This window comes from Oncorhynchus masou, chromosome 1, assembly GCF_036934945.1.
Source record: "Oncorhynchus masou masou isolate Uvic2021 chromosome 1, UVic_Omas_1.1, whole genome shotgun sequence".
Lineage (NCBI taxonomy): Eukaryota > Metazoa > Chordata > Actinopteri > Salmoniformes > Salmonidae > Oncorhynchus > Oncorhynchus masou.
The window spans coordinates 11,179,318-11,203,818 of NC_088212.1; the positions used below are offsets into that span (position 1 = coordinate 11,179,318).

General features: G+C 47.9%; 1 protein-coding gene across 1 annotated transcript in view; it reads right to left on the reverse strand.

Annotated features, from left to right (window-relative positions):
- Positions 1–9,036: 9,036 nt before the first annotated feature.
- stpg2 (sperm-tail PG-rich repeat containing 2) overlaps positions 9,037–24,501 on the reverse strand; it is a 94,437-nt gene continuing 78,972 nt past the window's right edge. The window contains exons 12-14 of the mRNA XM_064974642.1: positions 21,646–21,761; positions 9,948–10,098; positions 9,037–9,115 (exon numbers count right to left, since the gene is read on the reverse strand). Of these exons, the coding sequence (XP_064830714.1) occupies positions 9,961–10,098; positions 21,646–21,761 (254 nt within the window). The 3' untranslated portion in view covers positions 9,037–9,115; positions 9,948–9,960. The remainder of the gene's footprint in view (positions 9,116–9,947; positions 10,099–21,645; positions 21,762–24,501) is intronic.

Here is a 24,501-nt window from a genome sequence, read left to right on the forward strand (position 1 = left end):
GCCTGTCTTAGCCCCCTACCTCAACCAGCCTGTCTCAGCCGCCTGCCTCAACCCCTTCTCAGCCCCCTACCTCAACCAGCCTGTCTCAGCCCCCTGCCTCAACCAGCCTGTCCCGACTAGCCTGTCTTAGCCCCCTGCCTCAACCAGCCTGTCTCAGTCCCCTGCCTCAACCAGCCTGTCTTAGCCCCCTACCTCAACCAGCCTGTCTCAGCCGCCTGCCTCAACCCCTTCTCAGCCCCCTACCTCAACCAGCCTGTCTCAGCCCCCTGCCTCAACCAGCCTGTCTCAGCCCCTGCCTCAACCAGCCTGTCTCAGCCCCCTGCCTCAACCAGCCTGTCTCAGTCCCTGCCTCAACCAGCCTGTCTCAGCCCCTGCCTCAACCAGCCTGTCTCAGCCCTCTGCCTCAACCAGCCTGTCTCAGCCCCTGCCTCAACCAGCCTGTCTCAGCCCCCTGCCTCAACCAGCCTGTCTCAGCCCCCTGCCTTAACCAGCCTGTCTCAGCCCCTGCCTCAACCAGCCTGTCTCAGCCCCCTGCCTCAACCAGCCTGTCTCAGTCCCTGCCTCAACCAGCCTGTCTCAGCCCCCTGCCTCAACCAGCCTGTCTCAGTCCCTGCCTCAACCAGCCTGTCTCAGCCCCCTGCCTCAACCAGCCTGTCTCAGCCCCCTGCCTCAACCAGCCTGTCTCAGTCCCTGCCTCAACCAGCCTGTCTCAGCCCCCTGCCTCAACCAGCCTGTCTCAGTCCCTGCCTCAACCAGCCTGTCTCAGCCCCCTGCCTCAACCAGCCTGTCCCGACTAGCCTGTCTTAGCCCCCTACCTCAACCAGCCTGTCTCAGCCGCCTGCCTCAACCCCTTCTCAGCCCCCTACCTCAACCAGCCTGTCTCAGCCCCCTGCCTCAACCAGCCTGTCCCGACTAGCCTGTCTTAGCCCCCTGCCTCAACCAGCCTGTCTCAGTCCCCTGCCTCAACCAGCCTGTCTCAGCCCCCTACCTCAACCAGCCTGTCTCAGCCGCCTGCCTCAACCCCTTCTCAGCCCCCTGCCTCAACCAGCCTGTCTCAGTCCCTGCCTCAACCAGCCTGTCTCAGCCCCCTGCCTCAACCAGCCTGTCTCAGTCCCTGCCTCAACCAGCCTGTCTCAGCCCCCTGCCTCAACCAGCCTGTCCCGACTAGCCTGTCTTAGCCCCCTACCTCAACCAGCCTGTCTCAGCCGCCTGCCTCAACCCCTCAGCCCCCTACCTCAACCAGCCTGTCTCAGCCCCCTGCCTCAACCAGCCTGTCCCGACTAGCCTGTCTTAGCCCCCCTGCCTCAACCAGCCTGTCTCAGTCCCCTGCCTCAACCAGCCTGTCTCAGTCCCTGCCTCAACCAGCCTGTCTCAGTCCCTGCCTCAACCAGCCTGTCTCAGCCCCTGCCTCAACCAGCCTGTCTTAGCCCACTGCCTCAACCAGCCTGTCTCATTCCCCTACCTCAACCAGCCTGCCTCAACCAGCCTGTCTCAGTCCCTGTCTCAGCCCCCTGCCTCAACCAGCCTGTCCCGACTAGCCTGTCTTAGCCCACTGCCTCAACCAGCCTGTCTCAGTCCCCTGCCTCAACCAGCCTGTCTCATTCCCCTACCTCAACCAGCTTGTCTCAGCCGCCTGCCTCAACCCCTTCTCAGCCCCCTGCCTCAACCAGCCTGTCTCAGCCCCCTGCCTTAACCAGCCTGTCTCAGCCCCTGCCTCAACCCCTTCTCAGCCCCCTGCCTCGACCCCTTCTCAGCCCCCTGCCTCAACCCCTTCTCAGCCCCCTGCCTCAACCCCTTCTCAACCCCCTGCCTCAACCTTTGCCCCATTCTCCTGAACATACTTAGTCTCCCACCAGCTGCATTACAAGAGATCTAAAGAGATGGCCTTCTGTTCATCACTCTAACAATGAGTCAGCACAGGTTAACCTCATCATTGATTACAGTGCACTAACCTCATCATTGATTACAGTGCACTACACCGCTTTTAATTGCACCGGATCACATCGTTGATATTCATGTGTGGTTTTCATCTATTGCAGGGATGGGCAACTTTGATGGGTGGTGGGGGACACCAAAAAATAAATCAAAATCAAATCAAATTTTATTTGTCACATACACATGGTTAGCAGATGTTATTGCGAGTGTAGCGAAATGCTTGTGCTTTTAGTTCCGACAATGCAGTAATAACCATCGAGTAATCTAACCTAACAATTCCACAACAACTACCTTATACACACAAGTGTAAAGGGATGAAGAATATGAACATAAAGCTATATGAATGCGTGATGGTACAGAACAGCATAGGCAAGATGCAGTAGATGGTATAGAGTACAGTATATACATATGAGATGAGTAATGTAGGGTATGTAAACATTATATTAAGTGGCATTGTTTAAAGTGGCTAGTGATACATTTTTACATCAAATTTTCCATTATTAAAGTGGCTGAAGTTGAGTCAGTATGTTGGCAGCAGCCACTGAATGTTAGTGATGGCTGTTTAACAGTCTGATGGCCTTGAGATAGAAGCTGTTTTTCAGGCTCTCGGTCCCTGCTTTGATGCACCTGTACTGACCTTGCCTTCTGGATGATAGCGGGGAGAACAGGCAGTGGCTCGGGTGGTTGTTGTCCTTGATGATCTTTTTGGCCTTCCTGTGACATCGGGTGGTGTAGGTGTCCTGGAGGGCAGGTAGTTTGCCCCCCAGTGGTGCGTTGTTCAGACCTCACTACCCTTTGGAGAGCCTTACGGTTGTGGGCGGAGCAGTTGCCGTACCAGGCGGTGATACAGCCCGACAGGATGCTCTCGATTGTGCATCTGTAAAAGTTTGAGTGTTTTTGGTGACAACCCTCCTGAAATGGAACTCATCACGAGGGCTAGTGGGTCTGCGGCGAAGAGAAACATTTTTGGTTTTCATGTTCTGTTCCTTAAATTCTGCCCATTTTTCCATAGGGTGAAGAGAAAATGTTGCCGTTTTAAAGCAAGTTTGCTGCAATTCTACACATTTTGCCATGGGGTGAAGACCGATGTTTGACCAATGGGCTGATGATCAATGGGACCACGCAGTTCGGTAATTCGACCATGCTTACGACAAGTTTAGATAGCAAAGAAAGTTATTCTCGTGGCCAGCTAATTGAGTGACTGCTGATGCACTACCACATTTTCAAACTGTGCCTTGTGTATTGTACTATTCTAACTCTCAACAGTAAGTTGAGTTCCCAAACAAATTGCCTAGTTCCCCTGATCTAGGGGAATAACGTCTACATTTAGAGAAGGATTTAGAAATAGATTTACTATCTACTGTATTATGGAGAGAAGTCAACATTATGTTCTACAATTTTACGATGTTAATAATAATAAATAGTATTTCATTAATACTAAACTTAAATATTCACATTTTATTTATAACGATATTTAAAATGGTATTAATATTTCAATATTAAATATATTATAAATAGTATGATAGTATGAAATAGTATGAATAGTATATACTGTAGTGTCATATCAATTGTCTCCTGCGTTCATCAAATGAACCGCACTTTGGCAAAGTGACATCGGGTACACGCTACAACACTGAACTACAATCAGTGCCATAACTCATTCGGATGCAAAGGCACATAGACAAGACAACGACAATGGTTATTACACAAGAAAAACAGCCATCTTTAAAGTCTCCTCACCTTCCGGGTGATGAACTGAATGCATTTGGTGACGGACGGACACTGGAGCAACAAAAGCCCCATTTGTGCATCGATCATTTTTATTCCTCTGCTCCATGTGCATATTTCAGCCTCTAAACAACAGGAATGACGGGCCTTGTAATGCACCATAATCACCATTTATTCCATCCACCTTTTTCCTGATCAAACACTCAGCGATGTGCCGGTGATTGATCTGAGTTAATTAGTTTGCCAATGTAAAACAGGTCGCTGTGATGGAAAGGTAAAGACGACGAGCGTGGAGAGAGACATAAATAACACAGCCTCTCTCTTCCCCTCAGACTGCTGAATAATAATGGGGGTAAATGTCTCATCACACTAAAAGGCTCTGTGTGTGTGTGGAACAATGGGATGAGGATGGGTAGTGGATCTATTGTGAACCTGTCCTGGGGGATGAGGATGGGTAGTGGATCTATTGTGAACCTGTCCTGTGGGATGAGGATGAGTAGTGGATCTATTGTGAACCTGTCCTGTGGGATGAGGATGGGTAGTGGATCTATTGTAAACCTGTCCTCTGGAAGTGCATGGAGACAGAGTGTGTTGAAGGCAGCTAGAGAACCCTGTAACTGACAATGCCACTTTGCATTGGTTGTGTTCCAAAATGACATAGGGTGCCATTTGGGATACAATGTTTATCAGGAGGCACAAGCTGCTTCTCAGGCAACTGCACCCACCCTGCACCACCCCACCCTGCACCACCCCACCCTGCACCACCCCACCCTGCACCACACCACCCCACCCCACCCCACTCCACCCTGCACCACACCACCCCACCCCACACCACGCCACCCTGCACCACCCCACCCTGCACCACACCACCCCACCCCACCCCACCCTGCAACACCCCACCCCACCCCACCCTGCACCACCCCACCCCACCCTGCACCACCCCACCCCACCCCACCCTGCACCCACCCTGCACCACCCCACCCCACCCTGCACCACACCACCCCACCCCACCCCACCCTGCACCACACCACGCCACCCCACCCCGCCCCACCCCACCCTGCACCACCCCACCCCACCCTGCACCACCCCACCCCACACCCACCCTGCACCACCCCACCCCACCCCACCCTGCACCACCCCACCCCACCTCACCCCACCCCACCCTGCACCACACCACCCTGCACCACACCACCCCACCCCACACCCACCCTGCACCACACCACCCCACCCCACCCTGCACCACCCCACCCCACCCTGCACCACCCCACCCCACACCACCCCACCCCACCCTGCACCACCCCACCCCACCCTGCACCCACCCTGCACCACCCCACCCCACCCTGCACCACACCACCCCACCCCACCCCACCCTGCACCACACCACGCCACCCCACCCCCCGCCCCACCCCACCCTGCACCACCCCACCCCACCCCACACCCACCCTGCACCACCCCACCCCACCCCACCCTGCACCACCCCACCCCACCTCACCCCACCCCACCCTGCACCACACCACCCTGCACCACACCACCCCACCCCACACCCACCCTGCACCACACCACCCCACCCCACCCTGCACCACCCCACCCCACCCTGCACCACCCCACCCCACACCACCCCACCCCACCCCACCCTGCACCACCCCACCCCACCCTGCACCCACCCTGCACCACCCCACCCCACCCTGCACCACACCACCCCACCCCACCCCACCCTGCACCACACCACGCCACCCCACCCCGCCCCCACCCCACCCCACCCTGCACCACCCCACCCCACCCTGCACCACCCCACCCCACGCCACACCCACCCTGCACCACCCCACCCCACCCCACCCTGCACCACCCCACCCCACCTCACCCCACCCCACCCTGCACCACACCACCCTGCACCACACCACCCCACCCCACACCCACCCTGCACCACACCACCCCACCCCACCCTGCACCACCCCACCCCACCCTGCACCACCCCACCCCACACCACCCCACCCCACCCCACCCTGCACCACCCCACCCCACCCTGCACCACCCCACCCCACCCTGCACCACACCACCCCACCCTGCACCACACCACCCCACCCTGCACCACCCCACCCCACACCACCCTGCACCACTCCACCCCACCCCACCCCACCCTGCACCACCCCACCCCACCCCACCTCACCTCACCCCACCCCACCTCACCCCACCCCACCCTGCACCACACCACCCTGCACCACCCCACCCCACCCTGCACCACACCACGCCACCCCACCCCACCCTGCACCACACCACGCCACCCCACCCCACCCTGCACCACACCACGCCACACCACCCCACCCTGCACCACACCACGCCACACCAACCCACCCTGCACCACACCACCCAACGCCATCCCACATCCCACACCGCACCACGCCACCCCACACTGCACCACACCACGCCACACCACCCCACCCAACACCATCCCACACCGCACCACATCACACCACCCAACACCATCCCACATCCCCCACCACACCATCCCACATCCCCCACCACGCCACACCACCCCACCCCACCCTGCACCACCCCACGCCACCCCACCCCACCCTGCACCACACCACGCCACCCAACACCATCCCACATCCCCCACCACACCATCCCATACCACCCCACCCTGCACCACACCACCCCACCCTGCACCACACCACCCCACCCTGCACCACCCCACGCCACCCCACCCTGCACCACACCACGCCACCCAACACCATCCCACATCCCCCACCACACCATCCCACACCACCCCGCACTTCCTTTCTCCTTCATACTGTGAGTGTATGGCCTTGCGTTGACTAATCAAAGCATCAGTGCAAACAAGCATGTGATTTATCTACTGTCATCTGGAGAAAGAGAGGAGAGGAGGATAAATCTCTTCTCTGTGAGAGGGAGCATTCTGTCTGTGGATCAGGATCTCCTGAAGGGTAGTCGTGACTATTCGAAAGGCCAACGTCCCCCTTGGCATTCTCATACAGTACAACACTGATAGGATGAAAACTAAGGACAGGGAAAAAAATAAAACGTGTTTTTATCTGCCAACAAAATACGGTACAATTTGGACATGATAGGGGCAGCAGGGTAGCCTAGTGGTTAGAGCGTTGGACTAGGAACTAAAAGGTTGCAAGTTTAAATCCCCGAGCTGGTACAAAATCTGTTGTTCTGCCCCTGAACAGGCAGTTAAACCCACTGTTCCTAGGCCATCATTGAAAATAAGAATTTGTTCTTAACTGACTTGGCAAGTTAAATAAATATCCTGGATGTGGATATCAATCGTTTCAGCATCAGTAATGAGCAGGGAGCTCAGACACCCATCCATCTTTATTTTACTATCCCAATATCCAAGGTAAGATGAGCTTTGGGATGTGAACTGAGGGATCACTTACTATTTCATATTCAGACTAGAAGTGTGGTGGCTGAACGTAAAGGAATCAGGTGTTGGCCACTGTGCCTAGAATAAGACAAGGCCTGCTTCCCAAATAGTACACTATTCCTTACATAGTGCACCACTTTTGACCATAGCCCTATAGACCCTGTTCCAAATGAGTCCACTATAGGGAATAGGGCGCCATTTGGGATGATAGGGAATAGGGTTGGAAATGGAGCAAAAGGAAACCATGTATTCGATGTAGTCGATACCATTACACTCCTTCCACTACAGTCATTACCACGAGCCCGTCCTCCCTAATAACTCATCCAGAACGCCGCAGCCCGTCTGGTGTTCAACCTTCCCAAGTTCTCTCACGTCACCCCGCTCCTCCGCTCTCTCCACTGGCTTCCAGTTGAAGCTCGCATCCGCTACAAGACCATGGTGCTTGCCTACGGAGCTGTGAGGGGAACGGCACCGCAGTACCTCCAGGCTCTGATCAGGCCCTACACCCAAACAAGGGCACTGCGTTCATCCACCTCTGGCCTGCTCGCCTCCCTACCACTGAGGAAGTACAGTTCCCGCTCAGCCCAGTCAAAACTGTTCGCTGCTCTGGCCCCCAATGGTGGAACAAACTCCCTCACGACGCCAGGACAGCGGAGTCAATCACCACCTTCCGGAGACACCTGAAACCCCACCTCTTCAAGGAATACCTAGGATAGGATAAGTAATCCTTCTCACCCCCCCTTAAATGATTTAGATGCACTATTGTAAAGTGGCTGTTCCACTGGATGTCAGAAGGTGAATTCACCAATTTGTAAGTCGCTCTGGATAAGAGCGTCTGCCAAATGACTTAAATGTAAATGTTAAGGTGCCACCAACCTCCTGTGGTGGAAAATACATTGGATTTGAAAAAGGGTGAAATTATACCCACAGGATTATGTCATCATATTAACCAAATTTCAACATAGACAAACCTTTTATAAAACATGTTGAATTTGTAGCTTTAAAACAACCGTCAGATCTTCAACAAGACTACTGGAGAATTGATCTATCTACAGCTACCCTATTACTCGTATCACCAATAATACTATTTAGGCCTGTATAATATTTACAAAGGCATCAACAGCTATTGTTTCAATTCATCCCAGGATTCAACTACAAATAGACTATACATATACAGTAAGCCTAGGGTTTCAGGCTCGGGTTGATTTCAAATGTCAGCTTCATGTTAATCATTAATACGTTGGATTCACATCTCAATCTCAACCCAAAATCTAAGTTAAGAATATAACTAATTCAAATAAAACATTACTTAAATTGAATGTATAGTTTGATTTAAATTATAATATATTTAGTCTTATTCTTTAACTGTGACTTTTGGTTGAGATGGAGATGTGAATCCAACAGATCAGTTATTCATTTGTAGACAAACTGGGTATTGAACTGTGTTTGGTTGTCAACACAACCAAATATATGTATATTCTGCTTGGATAGTTCCATCTGTGATACTGACTTAGTCTGGCTTTAATTCTAGTTGGTCTACAAATTGATCATTGATATGTTGGACATTGTTTTTCCATTGGAATTTGGTTGTGCATTTAGATGGTTGAAAGCACAGTGATAACACATTGGAAATTCAACTAACTTTTGGCTGTCTTTTTTGAGTGGGTGGATATAGGTAGTAATCTCATTGAACAATAAATTATCCAGGTTGAAATGACATGGTGGGCCCAGTGGGAGATGTGAGCGTGTCTCTGTGTAATCAAAGGTAAGAAATGACCATGTTATTGTCAAATACAATATCTTATTCGGGCTTACTTGCAATCAATTTGCAGTGTATAAATGATCAAAAATAATGTTCAGCCCACCTGACCACCCGCTCAGAGAAAAATTGGCCTGCAGCTAAATCTAGTTTTACCCCTGTTCTAAAGGTTGTTGAAGAATTATCAATGTGTTTACAAATTAATGTAAAAGAAACATTTATTGTTTAACATCTATTTATTTGAATTGTATTTCCCAATGCTGAGACATCAGGGCAGTCTGTGGTTTCCTCCAAAAAGCTCCCTGAAAACAAAAATCAATCATGTTACTGCTGGTAAACAGACAACCTTGGTTTCACAGGCCAGACACTGTGTTCTGTTCTCATCAGATAATTACTGGAACCAAACTACCAGCTCCAAAATCCTTCAATCAACACCTCACACTCATCGACACAGTTCAGAATGTAATGATACGACCTACCCCAGTACCTCACACTCATCGACACAGTTCAGAATGTAATGATACGACCTACCCCAGTACCTCACACTCATCGACACAGTTCAGAATGTAATGATATCTCTTTTTCCTTCATGTGACGAACACAGGATGGTACACAGGAATTCCAGAATCCCCAACCTACCCTGACGACCTACCCTGACGACCTACCCTGACAACCTACCCCAGTACCTCACAATCTCCTCCAGGCAATGGAACAACCTGACGACCTACCCTGACGACCTACCCTGACAACCTACCCCAGTACCTCACAATCTCCTCCAGGCAATGGAACTACCTAACGACCTACCCTGACAACCTACCCTGACAACCTACCCCAGTACCTCACAATCTCCTCCAGGCAATGGAACAACCTGACGACCTACCCTGACGACCTACCCTGACAATCTACCCCAGTACCTCACGATCTCCTCCAGGCAATGGAACTACCTAACGACCTACCCTGACGACCTACCCCAGTACCTCACAATCTCCTCCAGGTAATGGAACTACCTAACAACCTACCCAAGTACCTCACATTCTCACCTACTGTAGGCAAAGCTGAAATGGAGCATGTGTAAAATACTGCTATCAGATACAGTTTGTGTCAGTACAGTTTGCAGAAGGACCTCCCTCTCACCTTTGACCCTGCTCTATACACTGCTGAGGGTGAGCGGTGGCGGCGGCAAGGCGCTCAATAGGTGAGGGGCAGGGGAGTGGTTGCTCAGCGGGTTGTTGAGGGTTACGTTGAACGTGCCCTTCAGAACCGTGTCCATGATCGCTGGGCTGAGCTGAGAGGGAAACACAACAAAACAAAGGGAAAGATTCAAACAACCTGGGAAGGAACTCCCTAAAGGGCAACAACACGAGTAAAAGGTCAGTACTCCTTGTTGTCATCCATATGAGAACTGAATTCCATGTTTCCATTGCAACAGCGGTTCAGGGTGACCCAGTTTCCCTCTTACAGAGGTGAGTGATCAATAACATGGCGGATGTAGCTACTACAGTAGCTACAGAGAAACACAGTGAAGAGATGTAGCTACTAGCTACAGAGAAACACAGTGAAAAGATGTAGCTACTAGCTCCAGAGAAACACAGTGAAGAGATGTAGCTACTAGCTACAGAGAAACACAGTGAAGAGATGTAGCTACTAGCTCCAGAGAAACACAGTGAAGAGATGTAGCTACTAGCTACAGAGAAACACAGTGAAGAGATGTAGCTACTAGCTCCAGAGAAACACAGTGAAGAGATGTAGCTACTAGCTACAGAGAAACACAGTGAATAGATGTAGCTACTAGCTCCAGAGAAACACAGTGAAGAGATGTAGCTACTAGCTCCAGAGAAACACAGTGAAGAGATGTAGCTACTAGCTCCAGAGAAACACAGTGAAGAGATGTAGCTACTAGCTCCAGAGAAACACAGTGAAGAGATGTAGCTACTAGCTACAGAGAAACACAGTGAAGAGATGTAGCTACTAGCTACAGAGAAACACAGTGAAGAGATGTAGCTACTAGCTCCAGAGAAACACAGTGAAGAGATGTAGCTACTAGCTACAGAGAAACACAGTGAAGAGATGTAGCTACTAGCTACAGAGAAACACAGTGAAGAGATGGAGCTACTAGCTACAGAGAAACAGTGAAGAGATGTAGCTACTAGCTACAGAGAAACACAGTGAAGAGATGTAGCTACTAGCTACAGAGAAACACAGTGAAGAGATGTAGCTACTAGCTATAGAGAAACACAGTGAAGAGATGTAGCTACTAGCTACAGAGAAACACAGTGAAGAGATGTAGCTACTAGCTACAGAGAAACAGTGAAGAGATGTAGCTACTAGCTCCAGAGAAACACAGTGAAGAGATGTAGCTACTAGCTACAGAGAAACACAGTGAAGAGATGTAGCTACTAGCTCCAGAGAAACACAGTGAAGAGATGTAGCTACTAGCTACAGAGAAACACAGTGAATAGATGGAGCTACTAGCTACAGAGAAACACAGTGAAGAGATGTAGCTACTAGCTACAGAGAAACACAGTGAAGAGATGTAGCTACTAGCTTTTATTGTATTTATTTAACCTTTTTTAACTATGCAAGTTACAATGACGGCCTACACCGGTCAAATCCAGATGACGCTGGGCCAATTGTGCACCGCCATATGGGACTCCCAATCACGGCCGGTTGTGATACAGCCTGGAATCTAACCAGGGTCTGTAGTACCGCCTCTAGCACTGAGATGCAGTGCCTTAGACCGCAGCTACAGAGAAACACAGTGAAAAGAGCACAGCGGACAACACAACAAGAGGAAGGAAGGGCAAAGTGATGACACTACACTTTTGGGGGAGGAAAAGGGAATTATATATGGATTTATGCACTGATTTGTGGAGGGAAAACTCTCAGGTCATTTAAGGTCAATTTAACCTTTTGTTTGAGTGACAATCTCAGACAAAAATGCTGGCCTGTGTGTTACAGAATATGACTACATAAAAATGTTAGGTGTGTCAACAATTCAAACCTTGAAATATCTCTCCTGACCCCATTTCATAATTTGCCAAGAAGGAGATATCGCTGGTAGAGAATTCTGAACTTATACTATAATAACGTGGTTCACGCAGCTCTTGAAACAAAACAACATTTTCTTACAGTATGTAGCTCATTCCTCTAATCTTTCTTGTCCTTGTCTAATCTAATCAAATTGAATTTGTAGTCCGTCAGAATCAGTGAGGTTGTAAAAAGCATCTGTTCCTGTCACCGGGTAGACTACACCAGGCTGAATAACAACCTCAGCAGGCCTCAGTAACCTCGCTTAGAAAAAAAGGTGCTATCTAGAAGGGTTCTTCAGGTGTCCCCATAGAAGAACCCTTTGAAGAAACCTTTTTGGTTCCAGGTAGAACCCTTTTGGGCTTCATGTAGAACCCTTCCCACAGATGGTTCTACATGGAACCCAAAAGGGTTCTACCTGGAACCAAAAAGGTTTCCCACCATGTATGCCTCCGCTGTGGTGGTGATTCCCTGGGTATCCCATCACCTGTTCAACTCCGGGGCACCCTAGTGCTAAACCCTCCCAAACATATCAAACAGATCGATTAGAACCAAGCTACTCCACCTGCTGACCTTACGGCCACTAGAGTAGACTACTACCACCTGCTGACCTTAAGACCACTAGAGTAGACTACTACCACCTGCTGACCTTAAGACCACTAGAGTAGACTACTACCACCTGCTGACCTTAAGACCACTAGAGTAGACTACTACCACCTGCTGACCTTACGGCCACTAGAGTAGACTACCACCTGCTGACCTTAAGACCACTAGAGTAGACTACCACCTGCTGACCTTAAGACCACTAGAGTAGACTACTACCACCTGCTGACCTTAAGACCACTAGAGTAGACTACTACCTCCTGCTGACCTTAAGACCACTAGAGTAGACTACTACCACCTGCTGACCTTAAGACCACTAGAGTAGACTACCACCTGCTGACCTTAAGACCACTAGAGTAGACTACCACCTGCTGACTTTAAGACCACTAGAGTAGACTACTACCACCTGCTGACCTTAAGACCACTAGAGTAGACTACTACCACCTGCTGACCTTAAGACCACTAGAGTAGACTACTACCACCTGCTGACCTTAAGACCACTAGAGTAGACTACCACCTGCTGACCTTAAGACCACTAGAGTAGACTACCACCTGCTGACCTTAAGACCACTAGAGTAGACTACTACCACCTGCTGACCTTAAGACCACTAGAGTAGACTACTACCACCTGCTGACCTTAAGACCACTAGAGTAGACTACTACCTCCTGCTGACCTTAAGACCACTAGAGTAGACTACTACCACCTGCTGACCTTAAGACCACTAGAGTAGACTACTACCACCTGCTGACCTTAAGACCACTAGAGTAGACTACCACCTGCTGACTTTAAGACCACTAGAGTAGACTACTACCACCTGCTGACCTTAAGACCACTAGAGTAGACTACTACCACCTGCTGACCTTAAGACCACTAGAGTAGACTACTACCACCTGCTGACCTTAAGACCACTAGAGTAGACTACCACCTGCTGACCTTAAGACCACTAGAGTAGACTACCACCTGCTGACCTTAAGACCACTAGAGTAGACTACTACCACCTGCTGACCTTAAGACCACTAGAGTAGACTACTACCACCTGCTGACCTTAAGACCACTAGAGTAGACTACCACCTGCTGACCTTAAGACCACTAGAGTAGACTACTACCACCTGCTGACCTTAAGACCACTAGAGTAGACTACTACCACCTGCTGACCTTACGGCCACAAGAGTAGACTACTACCACCTGCTGACCTTAAGACCACTAGAGTAGACTACTACCACCTGCTGACCTTACGGCCACTAGAGTAGACTACTACCACCTGCTTACCTTAAGACCACTAGAGTAGACTACTACCACCTGCTGACCTTACGGCCACTAGAGTAGACTACTACCACCTGCTGACCTTAAGACCACTAGAGTAGACTACTACCACCTGCTGACCTTAAGACCACTAGAGTAGACTACTACCACCTGCTGACCTTAAGACCACTAGAGTAGACTACTACCACCTGCTGACCTTACGGCCACTAGAGTATACTACTACCACCTGCTGACCTTAAGACCACTAGAGTAGACTACTACCACCTGCTGACCTTACGGCCACTAGAGTAGACTACTACCACCTGCTGACCTTAAGACCACTAGAGTAGATTACTACCACCTGCTGACCTTAAGACCACTAGAGTAGACTACTACCACCTGCTGACCTTAAGACCACTAGAGTAGACTACTACCACCTGCTGACCTTAAGACCACTAGAGTAGACTACTACCACCTGCTGACCTTAAGACCGCTAGAGTAGACTACTACCACCTGCTGACCTTAAGACCACTAGAGTAGACTACTACCACCTGCTGACCTTAAGACCACTAGAGTAGACTACTACCACCTGCTGACCTTAAGACCACTAGAGTAGACTACTACCACCTGCTGACCTTAAGACCACTAGAGTAGACTACTACCACCTGCTGACCTTAAGACCACTAGAGTAGACTACTACCACCTGCTGACCTTAAGACCACTAGAGTAGACTACTACCACCTGCTGACCTTAAGACCACTAGAGTAGACTACTACCACCTGCTGACCTTACGACCACTAGAGTAGACTACTACCACCTGCTGACCTTAAGACCACTAGAGTAGACTACTACCACCTGCTGACCTTAAGACCACTAGAGTAGACTACTACCACCTGCTGACCTTAAGACCACTAGAGTAGACTACTACCACCTGCTGACCTTAAGACCACTAGAGTAGACTACTACCACCTGCTGACCTTAAGACCACTAGAGTAGACTACTACCACCTGCTGACCTTAAGACCACTAGAGTAGACTACTACCACCTGCTGACCTTAAGACCACTAGAGTAGACTACTACCACCTGCTGACCTTACGACCACTAGAGTAGACTACTACCACCTGCTGACCTTAAGACCACTAGAGTAGACTACCACCTGCTGACCTTAAGACCACTAGAGTAGAGTCAGAGTGCAGTATAGGAGTGTGGAGTTCACTAAAATAGCCAACAGCACAAAAAGAGGAAATCGGTGGGAATTACACATGCACTTCAAAGCTTGACCTCCCCCCGTCCTAGTTCTGAGATCCACAAATTCACATGCCGCGATCTGTATTCACAGAGCAACTGGTGGCGGCAGCCCGATCTGTATGCCAGCAGCAACGTCGGGAGAAGGAGCGGCTTGGTGCTTATTGATCTGTTTGATGTGTTTGGGAGGGTTCAGCACTAGGGTGCCCCGGGGTTGAAGTGCCCCGGGGTTGAACAGGTGATGGGATGCCCAGGGAATCACCACCACAGTGGGGGCGCACAGGGGTGACACACGCATACACACTTATACAAGCACACGCACGTACACACACACACACACACACACACACACACACACACACACACACACACACACACACACACACACACACACACACACACACACACACACACACACACACACACACACACACAGTCTCTCAAACACAGTCTCACAAACACGAACACACACACACACAAACACAATCGCTCAAACACAGACCCATTTGCTTGCTCTGTCTGTCACAATAACATATGTCCATTGAAACTTTCAAACCATGTAGTTCCACTGTGCCATTCCAACAGTGTATTGCTTTACAGTTACCAGCCAATCACAGTGATATGAACTACAGTTACCAGCCAATCACAGTGATATGAACTACAGTTACCAGCCAATCACAGTGATATGAACTACAGTTACCAGCCAATCACAGTGATATGAACTACAGTTACCAGCCAATCACAGTGATATGAACTACAGTTACCAGCCAATCACAGTGATATGAACTTCAAGTCTGTGTCCTAAATGGCTCCCTATTCCCTAAATAGTGTACTACTTTAGACCAGGTCTCTGGTCAAAAGGTCTCTGGTCAAAAGGTCTCTGGTCTCTGGTCAAAAGGTCTCTGGTCAAAAGTAGTGAACTACATACAGTATAGTTTCGGACGCAGACCAGCTATTGAACAGCTACTGACCAGCAATTGAACAGCGGGGGACACACCAGACCAGAACAGATCAGCTATTGAACAGCTATTGAACAGCGAGGGACACACCAGAACAGAACAGACCAGCTATTGAACAGTGAGGGACACACCAGACCAGAACAGACCAGCTATTGAACAGCGAGGGACACACCAGACCAGAACAGACCAGCTATTGAACAGCTATTGAACAGCGAGGGACACACCAGAACAGAACAGACCAGCTATTGAACAGTGAGGGACACACCAGACCAGAACAGACCAGCTATTGAACAGCGAGGGACACACCAGACCAGAACAGACCAGCTATTGAACAGCTATTGAACAGCGAGTGACACACCAGAACAGAACAGACCAGCTATTGAACAGTGAGGGACACACCAGACCAGAACAGACCAGCTATTGAACAGCGAGGGACACACCAGACCAGAACAGACCAGCTATTGAACAGCGAGGGACACACCAGACCAGAACAGACCAGCTATTGAACAGCTATTGAACAGCGAGGGACACACCAGAACAGAACAGACCAGCTATTGAACAGCGAGGGACAGACCAGCTATTGAACAGCGAGGGACACAGCAGACAAGAACAGACCAGCTATTGAACAGCGAGGGACACACCAGACCAGAACAGACCAGCTATTGAACAGCTATTGAACAGCGAGGGACACACCAGAACAGAACAGCTATTGAACAGTGAGGGACACACCAGACCAGAACAGACCAGCTATTGAACAGCGAGGGACACACCAGACCAGAACAGACCAGCTATTGAACAGCTATTGAACAGCGAGGGACACACCAGAACAGAACAGACCAGCTATTGAACAGTGAGGGACACACCAGACCAGAACAGACCAGCTATTGAACAGCGAGGGACACACCAGACCAGAACAGACCAGCTATTGAACAGCTATTGAACAGCGAGGGACACACCAGAACAGAACAGACCAGCTATTGAACAGTGAGGGACACACCAGACCAGAACAGACCAGCTATTGAACAGTGAGGGACACACCAGACCAGAACAGACCAGCTATTGAACAGCGAGGGACACACCAGACCAGAACAGACCAGATATTGAACAGCTATTGAACAGCGAGGGACACACCAGAACAGAACAGACCAGCTATTGAACAGCGAGGGACAGACCAGCTATTGAACAGCGAGGGACACAGCAGACAAGAACAGACCAGCTATTGAACAGCGAGGGACACACCAGACCAGAACAGACCAGCTATTGAACAGCTATTGAACAGCGAGGGACACACCAGAACAGAACAGACCAGCTATTGAACAGTGAGGGACACACCAGAACAGAACAGACCAGCTATTGAACAGTGAGGGACACACCAGACCAGAACAGACCAGCTATTGAACAGCGAGGGACACACCAGACCAGAACAGACCAGCTATTGAACAGCGAGGGACACACCAGCTATTGAACGGCGAGGGACACTTTTGAAAGGTTTCTCTGCACCGTAATGTTTAATGCACCGTAGCCTAATAAGACTGAAGAGAGGTAGGAGATTATATCAAACACTTCACAAGTTTTATGACTACAAGGTAATTCTCAAAGATTTATTTCTCAAAATAACAGAAAGATAGGTACTACAGTAGAGTGTACTGCCATGCTTGTTAAATCACAGGCACATCGGAATCACAGAGCTCATTTGTAAAATACCTGTGAAATACATTGTGCATTAATTTCTACCTTTTGTAAACAAAATACACCATTAATTTGTCTTTGCTACTACAACAGTTATATTCCAGTTGTCCAAGTCGACAGAGATGGCTCCATACTGTTCTGTGTTAATGTCACGATGAGGATGGCTCCATACTGTTCTGTGTTAATGTCACGATGAGGATGGCTCCATACTGTTCTGTGTTCATGTCACGATGAGGATGGCTCCATACTGTTCTGTGTTAATGTCACGATGAGGATGGCTCCATACTGTTCTGTGTTAATGTCACGATGAGGATGGCTCCATACTGTTCTGTGTTCATGTCACGATGAGGATGGCTCCATACTGTTCTGTGTTCATGTCACGATGAGGATGGCTCCATACTGTTCTGTGTTAATGTCACGATGAGGATGGCTCCATACTGTTCTGTGTTCATGTCACGATGAGGATGGCTCAATACTGTTCTGTGTTCATGTCACGATGAGGATGGCTCCATACTGTTCTGTGTTAATGTCACGATGAGGATGGCTCCATACTCTTCTGTGTTCATGTCACGATGAGGATGGCTCCATACTGTTCTGTGTTCATGTCACGGTGAGGATGGCTCCATACTGTTCTGTGTTCATGTCACGATGAGGATGGCTCCATACTGTTCTGTGTTAATGTCACGATGAGGATGGCTCCATACTGTTCTGTGTTCATGTCACGGTGAGGATGGCTCCATACTGTTCTGTGTTAATGTCACGATGAGGATGGCTCCATACTGTTCTGTGTTCATGTCACGATGAGGATGGCTCCATACTGTTCTGTGTTCATGTCACGATGAGGATGGCTCCATACTGTTCTGTGTTCATGTCACGATGAGGATGGCTCCATACTGTTCTGTGTTCATGTCACGATGAGGATGGCTCCATACTGTTCTGTGTTCATGTCACGGTGAGGATGGCTCCATACTGTTCTGTGTTCATGTCACGATGAGGATGGCTCCATACTGTTCTGTGCTCATGTCACGATGAGGATGGCTCCATACTGTTCTGTGTTCATGTCACGATGAGGATGGCTCCATACTGTTCTGTGTTCATGTCACGATGAGGATGGCTCCATACTGTTCTGTGTTAATGTCACGATGAGGATGGCTCCATACTGTTCTGTGTTAATGTCACGATGAGTGTTTGATAGATACCCTTTGATTTAATCTTTTCAAATACTCTCAGTGTTTGTTTAAGTCTGCCTGGAGAGCCACTGACATGCAGATGACTCAACACTATACACGTCAGCTACCGTAGCGACTGAAATGGCTGCGACACTTAACACAGATCTGCAGGTAGTTTCAGAACGGGTGGCAAGAAGTAAGTTAGTCCTAAAATATTTCAAAAACTAAAAAAATTGTATTTGGGACAAATCATTCACTAAACCCTAAACCTCAACTAAGTCTTGTAATAAATAATGTTGAAATTGAGCAAGTTGAGGAGAGGAGAGACTAAACTGCTTGGAGTAACCCTGGATTGTAAACTGTCATGGTCGAAACATATTGATATAACAGTATAATAAAGCGCTGCTCTGCCTTCTTAACAGCACAATCAACAAGGCAGGTCCTACAGGCCCTAGTTTCTGCCTTCTTAACAACACTATCAACAAGGCAGGTCCTACAGGCCCTAGTTTCTACCTTCTTAACAACACAATCAACAAGGCAGGTCCTACAGGCCCTAGTTTATACCTTCTTAACAACACTATCAACAAGGCAGGTCCTACAGGCCTAGTTTCTACTTTCTTAACAACACTATCAACAAGGCAGGTCCTACGGGCCCTAGTTTCTACCTTCTTAACAGCACAATCAACAAGGCAGGTCCTACAGGCCCTAGTTTCTACCTTCTTAACAACACTATCAACAAGGCAGGTCCTACAGGCCCTAGTTTTGTCACTCCTGGACTACTGTTCAGTCATGTGGTCAGGTGCCATAAAGAGGGACTTGGCTCAGAACAGAGCAGCACGGCTGGCTGTAAAATGTACATGGAGATTTAACATTAATAATATGCATGTCAATCTCTCATGGCTGGTAGTGGAGGACAGATTGACTTCATCACTACTTGTTTTTGGAAAAGGTGTTGACAAGCTGAATGCAATTTGGTGTCTGTATAAACTACAGGCACACAGCTTGGACACCCATACATACCTCACAAGACATGCCACCAGACGTCCCTTCACAGTCCCCAAGTCCAGAACAGGCTGTGGGAGGTGCACAGTACTACATAGAGCCATGACTACATGGAACTCTATTCCACAGTACTACATAGAGCCATGACTACATGGAACTCTATTCCACAGTACTACATAGAGCCATGACTACATGGAACTCTATTCCACAGTACTATATAGAGCCATGACTACATGGAACTCTATTCCACAGTACTACATAGAGCCATGACTATATGGAACTCTATTCCACAGTACTACATAGAGCCATGACTACATGGAACTCTATTCCACAGTACTACGTAGAGCCATGACTACATGGAACTCTATTCCAGAGTACTATATAGAGCCATGACTACATGGAACTCTATTCCACAGTACTACATAGAGCCATGACTACATGGAACTCTATTCCACAGTACTACATAGAGCCATGACTACATGGAACTCTATTCCACAGTACTACATAGAGCCATGACTACATGGAACTCTATTCCACAGTACTACATAGAGCCATGACTACATGGAACTCTATTCCACAGTACTACATAGAGCCATGACTACATGGAACTCTATTCCACAGTACTACATAGAGCCATGACTACATGGAACTCTATTCCACAGTACTACATAGAGCCATGACTACATGGAACTCTATTCCACAGTACTACATAGAGCCATGACTACATGGAACTCTATTCCACAGTACTACATAGAGCCATGACTACATGGAACTCTATTCCACATCAAGTAACTGATGCAGTAGAATCATATTTTAAAAAACAGATAAAAATACACCTTATGGAACAGCTGGGACTGTAAATAGACACACACACATGCACAGATACACGCATACACACACACACACACGCTAGCACACGCACTCTACACACAGGTACAGGGTAATATTATTGTATGGTGTGTTGTGTACGTGTTGGTGTGTCAGTGTTATATGATATACTGTTTTATCTTTTGTTTTAAGTGTAATGTAACTGTCTTAATGTGTTTGGATCACAGGAAGAGTAGCTGCTGCCTTGGCAGGAACTAATGGGGATCTATAACAAACCCCAGGAAGAGTAGCTGCTGCCTTGGCAGGAACTAATGGGGATCTACAACAAACCCCAGGAAGAGTAGCTGCTGCCTTGGCAGGAACTAATGGGGATCTATAACAAACCCCAGGAAGAGTAGCTGCTGCCTTGGCAGGAACTAATGGGGATCCATAACAAACCCCAGGAAGAGTAGCTGCTGCCTTGGCAGGAACTAATGGGGATCCATAATAAACCCCAGGAAGAGTAGCTGCTGCCTTGGCAGGAACTAATGGGGATCCATAATAAACCCCAGGAAGAGTAGCTGCTGCCTTGGCAGGAACTAATGGGGATCCATAATAAACCCCAGGAAGAGTAGCTGCTGCCTTGGCATGAACTAATGGGGATCCATAATAAACCCCAGGAAGAGTAGCTGCTGCCTTGGCAGGAACTAATGGGGATCCATTATAAATCCCAGGAAGAGTAGCTGCCGCCTTGGCAGGAACTAATGGGGATCCATTATAAACCCCAGGAAGAGTAGCTGCTGCCTTGGCAGGAACTAATGGGGGTCCATTATAAATCCCAGGAAGAGTAGCTGCCGCCTTGGCAAGAACTCATGGAGATGCATAATAAAAAACAAATACAAAATATGCAGCCATTTTGGGACTTTTCTATTGATTTATTAAGACAGGCAAGCTCAAAAAGTCACAAATAAAGTGTTTGAATCGATTTTGAAACCGAGATTCTTATAATGTTGGGGCAATTCATGTACGTTTAAGCATCTCAGGTAGACTGATGTTACATGGTAAAAGCTAGTCTGATAGTGAGTTACCTCATAGGTGCCTGGGCCGGGGTTGGTGTTCTTGGGGCCTTTGAAGCGATCCTCCCTGGACACGATCAGAGCCATCTGGGGACTGGACTTGATGTCAGGACTATACTGACCTGGACCTGGTGAACAGAGGAGAGGAAAGTAGAGGAGAGGGAGAGGAGGAGAGGAGGACAGGAGGAGAGGAGAGGGAGAAGAGAGGGAAAGGAGAGGAGAGGAGGAGAGGGAGAGGAGAGGGAGAGCAGGAGAGGAGAGGGAGAGGAGAGAAGAGGAGGAGAGGGAAAGGAGAGGGAGAGGAGAGGGAGAGGAAGATAATAGAGGAGAATAGCGGAGAATAGAGGAGAGGAGAATAGAATAGAGGAGAATAGAGGATAATAGAGGAGAATAGAATAGAGGAGAGGAGAATAGAATAGAGGAGAATAGAATAGAGGAGAGTAGAGGAGAGGATAATAGAGGAGAATAGAGGAGAGGAGAGGATAATAGAGGAGAGGAGAATAGAGGAGAATAGAGGAGAGGATAATAGAATAGAGGAGAGGAGAATAGAATAGAGGAGAGGAGAATAGAATAGAGGAGAATAGAGGAGAATAGAGTAGAGGAGAATAGAGGAGAGGATAATAGAATAGAGGAGAATAGAGGAGAATAGAATAGAGGAGAGGAGAATGGAGGAGAATAGAGGAGAGGATAATAGAATAGAGGAGAGGAGAATAGAATAGAGGAGAATAGAGGAGAATAGAGTAGAGGAGAATAGAGGAGAGGATAATAGAATAGAGGAGAATAGAGGAGAATAGAATAGAGGAGAGGAGAATGGAGGAGAATAGAGGAGAGGATAATAGAATAGAGGAGAGGAGAATAGAATAGAGGAGAATAGAGGAGAATAGAGTAGAGGAGAATAGAATAGAGGAGAATAGAGGAGAATAGAGTAGAGGAGAGGATAATAGAGGATAATAGAATAGAGGAGAATAGAGGAGAATAGAGGAGAATAGAGGAGAATAGAGGAGAGGATAATAGAATAGAGGAGAGGAGAATAGAGGAGAATAGAATAGAGGAGAATAGAATAGAGGAGAGGAGAATAGAATAGAGGAGAATAGAGGAGAATAGAATAGAGGAGAGGAGAATGGAGGAGAATAGAGGAGAATAGAATAGAATAGAGGAGAGGATAATAGAATAGAGGAGAGGAGAATAGAGGAGAATAGAATAGAGGAGAATAGAATAGAGGAGAGGAGAATAGAATAGAGGAGAATAGAGGAGAGGAGAATAGAATAGAGGAGAATAGAATAGAGGAGAGGAGAATAGAATAGAGGAGAATAGAATAGAGAATATAGGAGAATAGAATAGAGGAGAGGAGAATAGAATAGAGGAGAATAGAATAGAGAATATAGGAGAATAGAATAGAGGAGAGGAGAATAGAATAGAGGAGAATAGAATAGAGAATATAGGAGAATAGAATAGAGGAGAATAGAATAGAGGAGAATAGAATAGAGGAGAGGTGAATAGAATAGAGGAGAATAGAATAGAGAATATAGGAGAATAGAATAGAGGAGAGGAGAATAGAATAGAGGAGAATAGAATAGAGAATATAGGAGAATAGAATAGAGGAGAGGAGAATAGAATAGAGGAGAATAGAATAGAGAATATAGGAGAATAGAATAGAGGAGAATAGAATAGAGGAGAATAGAATAGAGGAGAGGAGAATAGAATAGAGGAGAATAGAATAGAGAATATAGGAGAATAGAATAGAGGAGAGGAGAATAGAATAGAGGAGAATAGAATAGAGAATATAGGAGAATAGAATAGAGGAGAATAGAATAGAGGAGAATAGAATAGAGGAGAGGAGAATAGAATAGAGGAGAATAGAATAGAGAATATAGGAGAATAGAATAGAGGAGAGGAGAATAGAATAGAGGAGAATAGAATAGAGAATATAGGAGAATAGAATAGAGGAGAATAGAATAGAGGAGAATAGAATAGAGGAGAGGAGAATAGAATAGAGGAGAGGAGAATGGAGGAGAATAGAGGAGAATAGAATAGAATAGAGGAGAGGATAATAGAATAGAGGAGAGGAGAATAGAGGAGAATAGAATAGAGGAGAATAGAATAGAGGAGAGGAGAATAGAATAGAGGAGAATAGAGGAGAGGAGAATAGAATAGAGGAGAGGAGAATAGAATAGAGGAGAATAGAATAGAGAATATAGGAGAATAGAATAGAGGAGAATAGAATAGAGGAGAATAGAATAGAGGAGAGGAGAATAGAATAGAGGAGAAAAGATAGAATAGAGGAGAATAGAGGAGTATAGAATAGAGGAGAAAATATAGAATAGAGGAGAATAGAGGAGTATAGAATAGAGGAGAATAGAGGAGAATAGAATAGAGGAGAATAGAGGAGTATAGAATAGAGGAGAATAGAGGAGAATAGAATAGAGGAGAATAGAATAGAGGAGAAGAGAATAGAGGAGAATAGATAGAATAGAGGAGAATAGAATAGTGGAGAATAGTATAGTGGAGAATAGATAGAATAGAGGAGAATAGAATAGAGGAGAATATAATAGAATAGAAAAGAGGAGAATAGAGGAGTGGAGAATAGAGAAGAATAGAGGAGAAGAGGGGAGAATTAAAGAGGGAGAATTGAGGAGAGGAGAGAAGAGGACATTAGCAACGAAAAATTAAATAGAGGAGAGGAGGGAAGGGGATAGGAGAGGAGGGGGAGGGGAGAGAAGGGAAGGGGGAGAGGAGATGAGATGAGAGGGGGGAGAGGAGATGAGAGGGGGAGAGGAGATGTGAGGGAGGGAGGGAAGGGGAGAGGAGGGGGGGTGGAGAGGAAAGGAGGGGGAGAGGGAGAGGGAGAGGAGGGGATAGGTGAGGGAA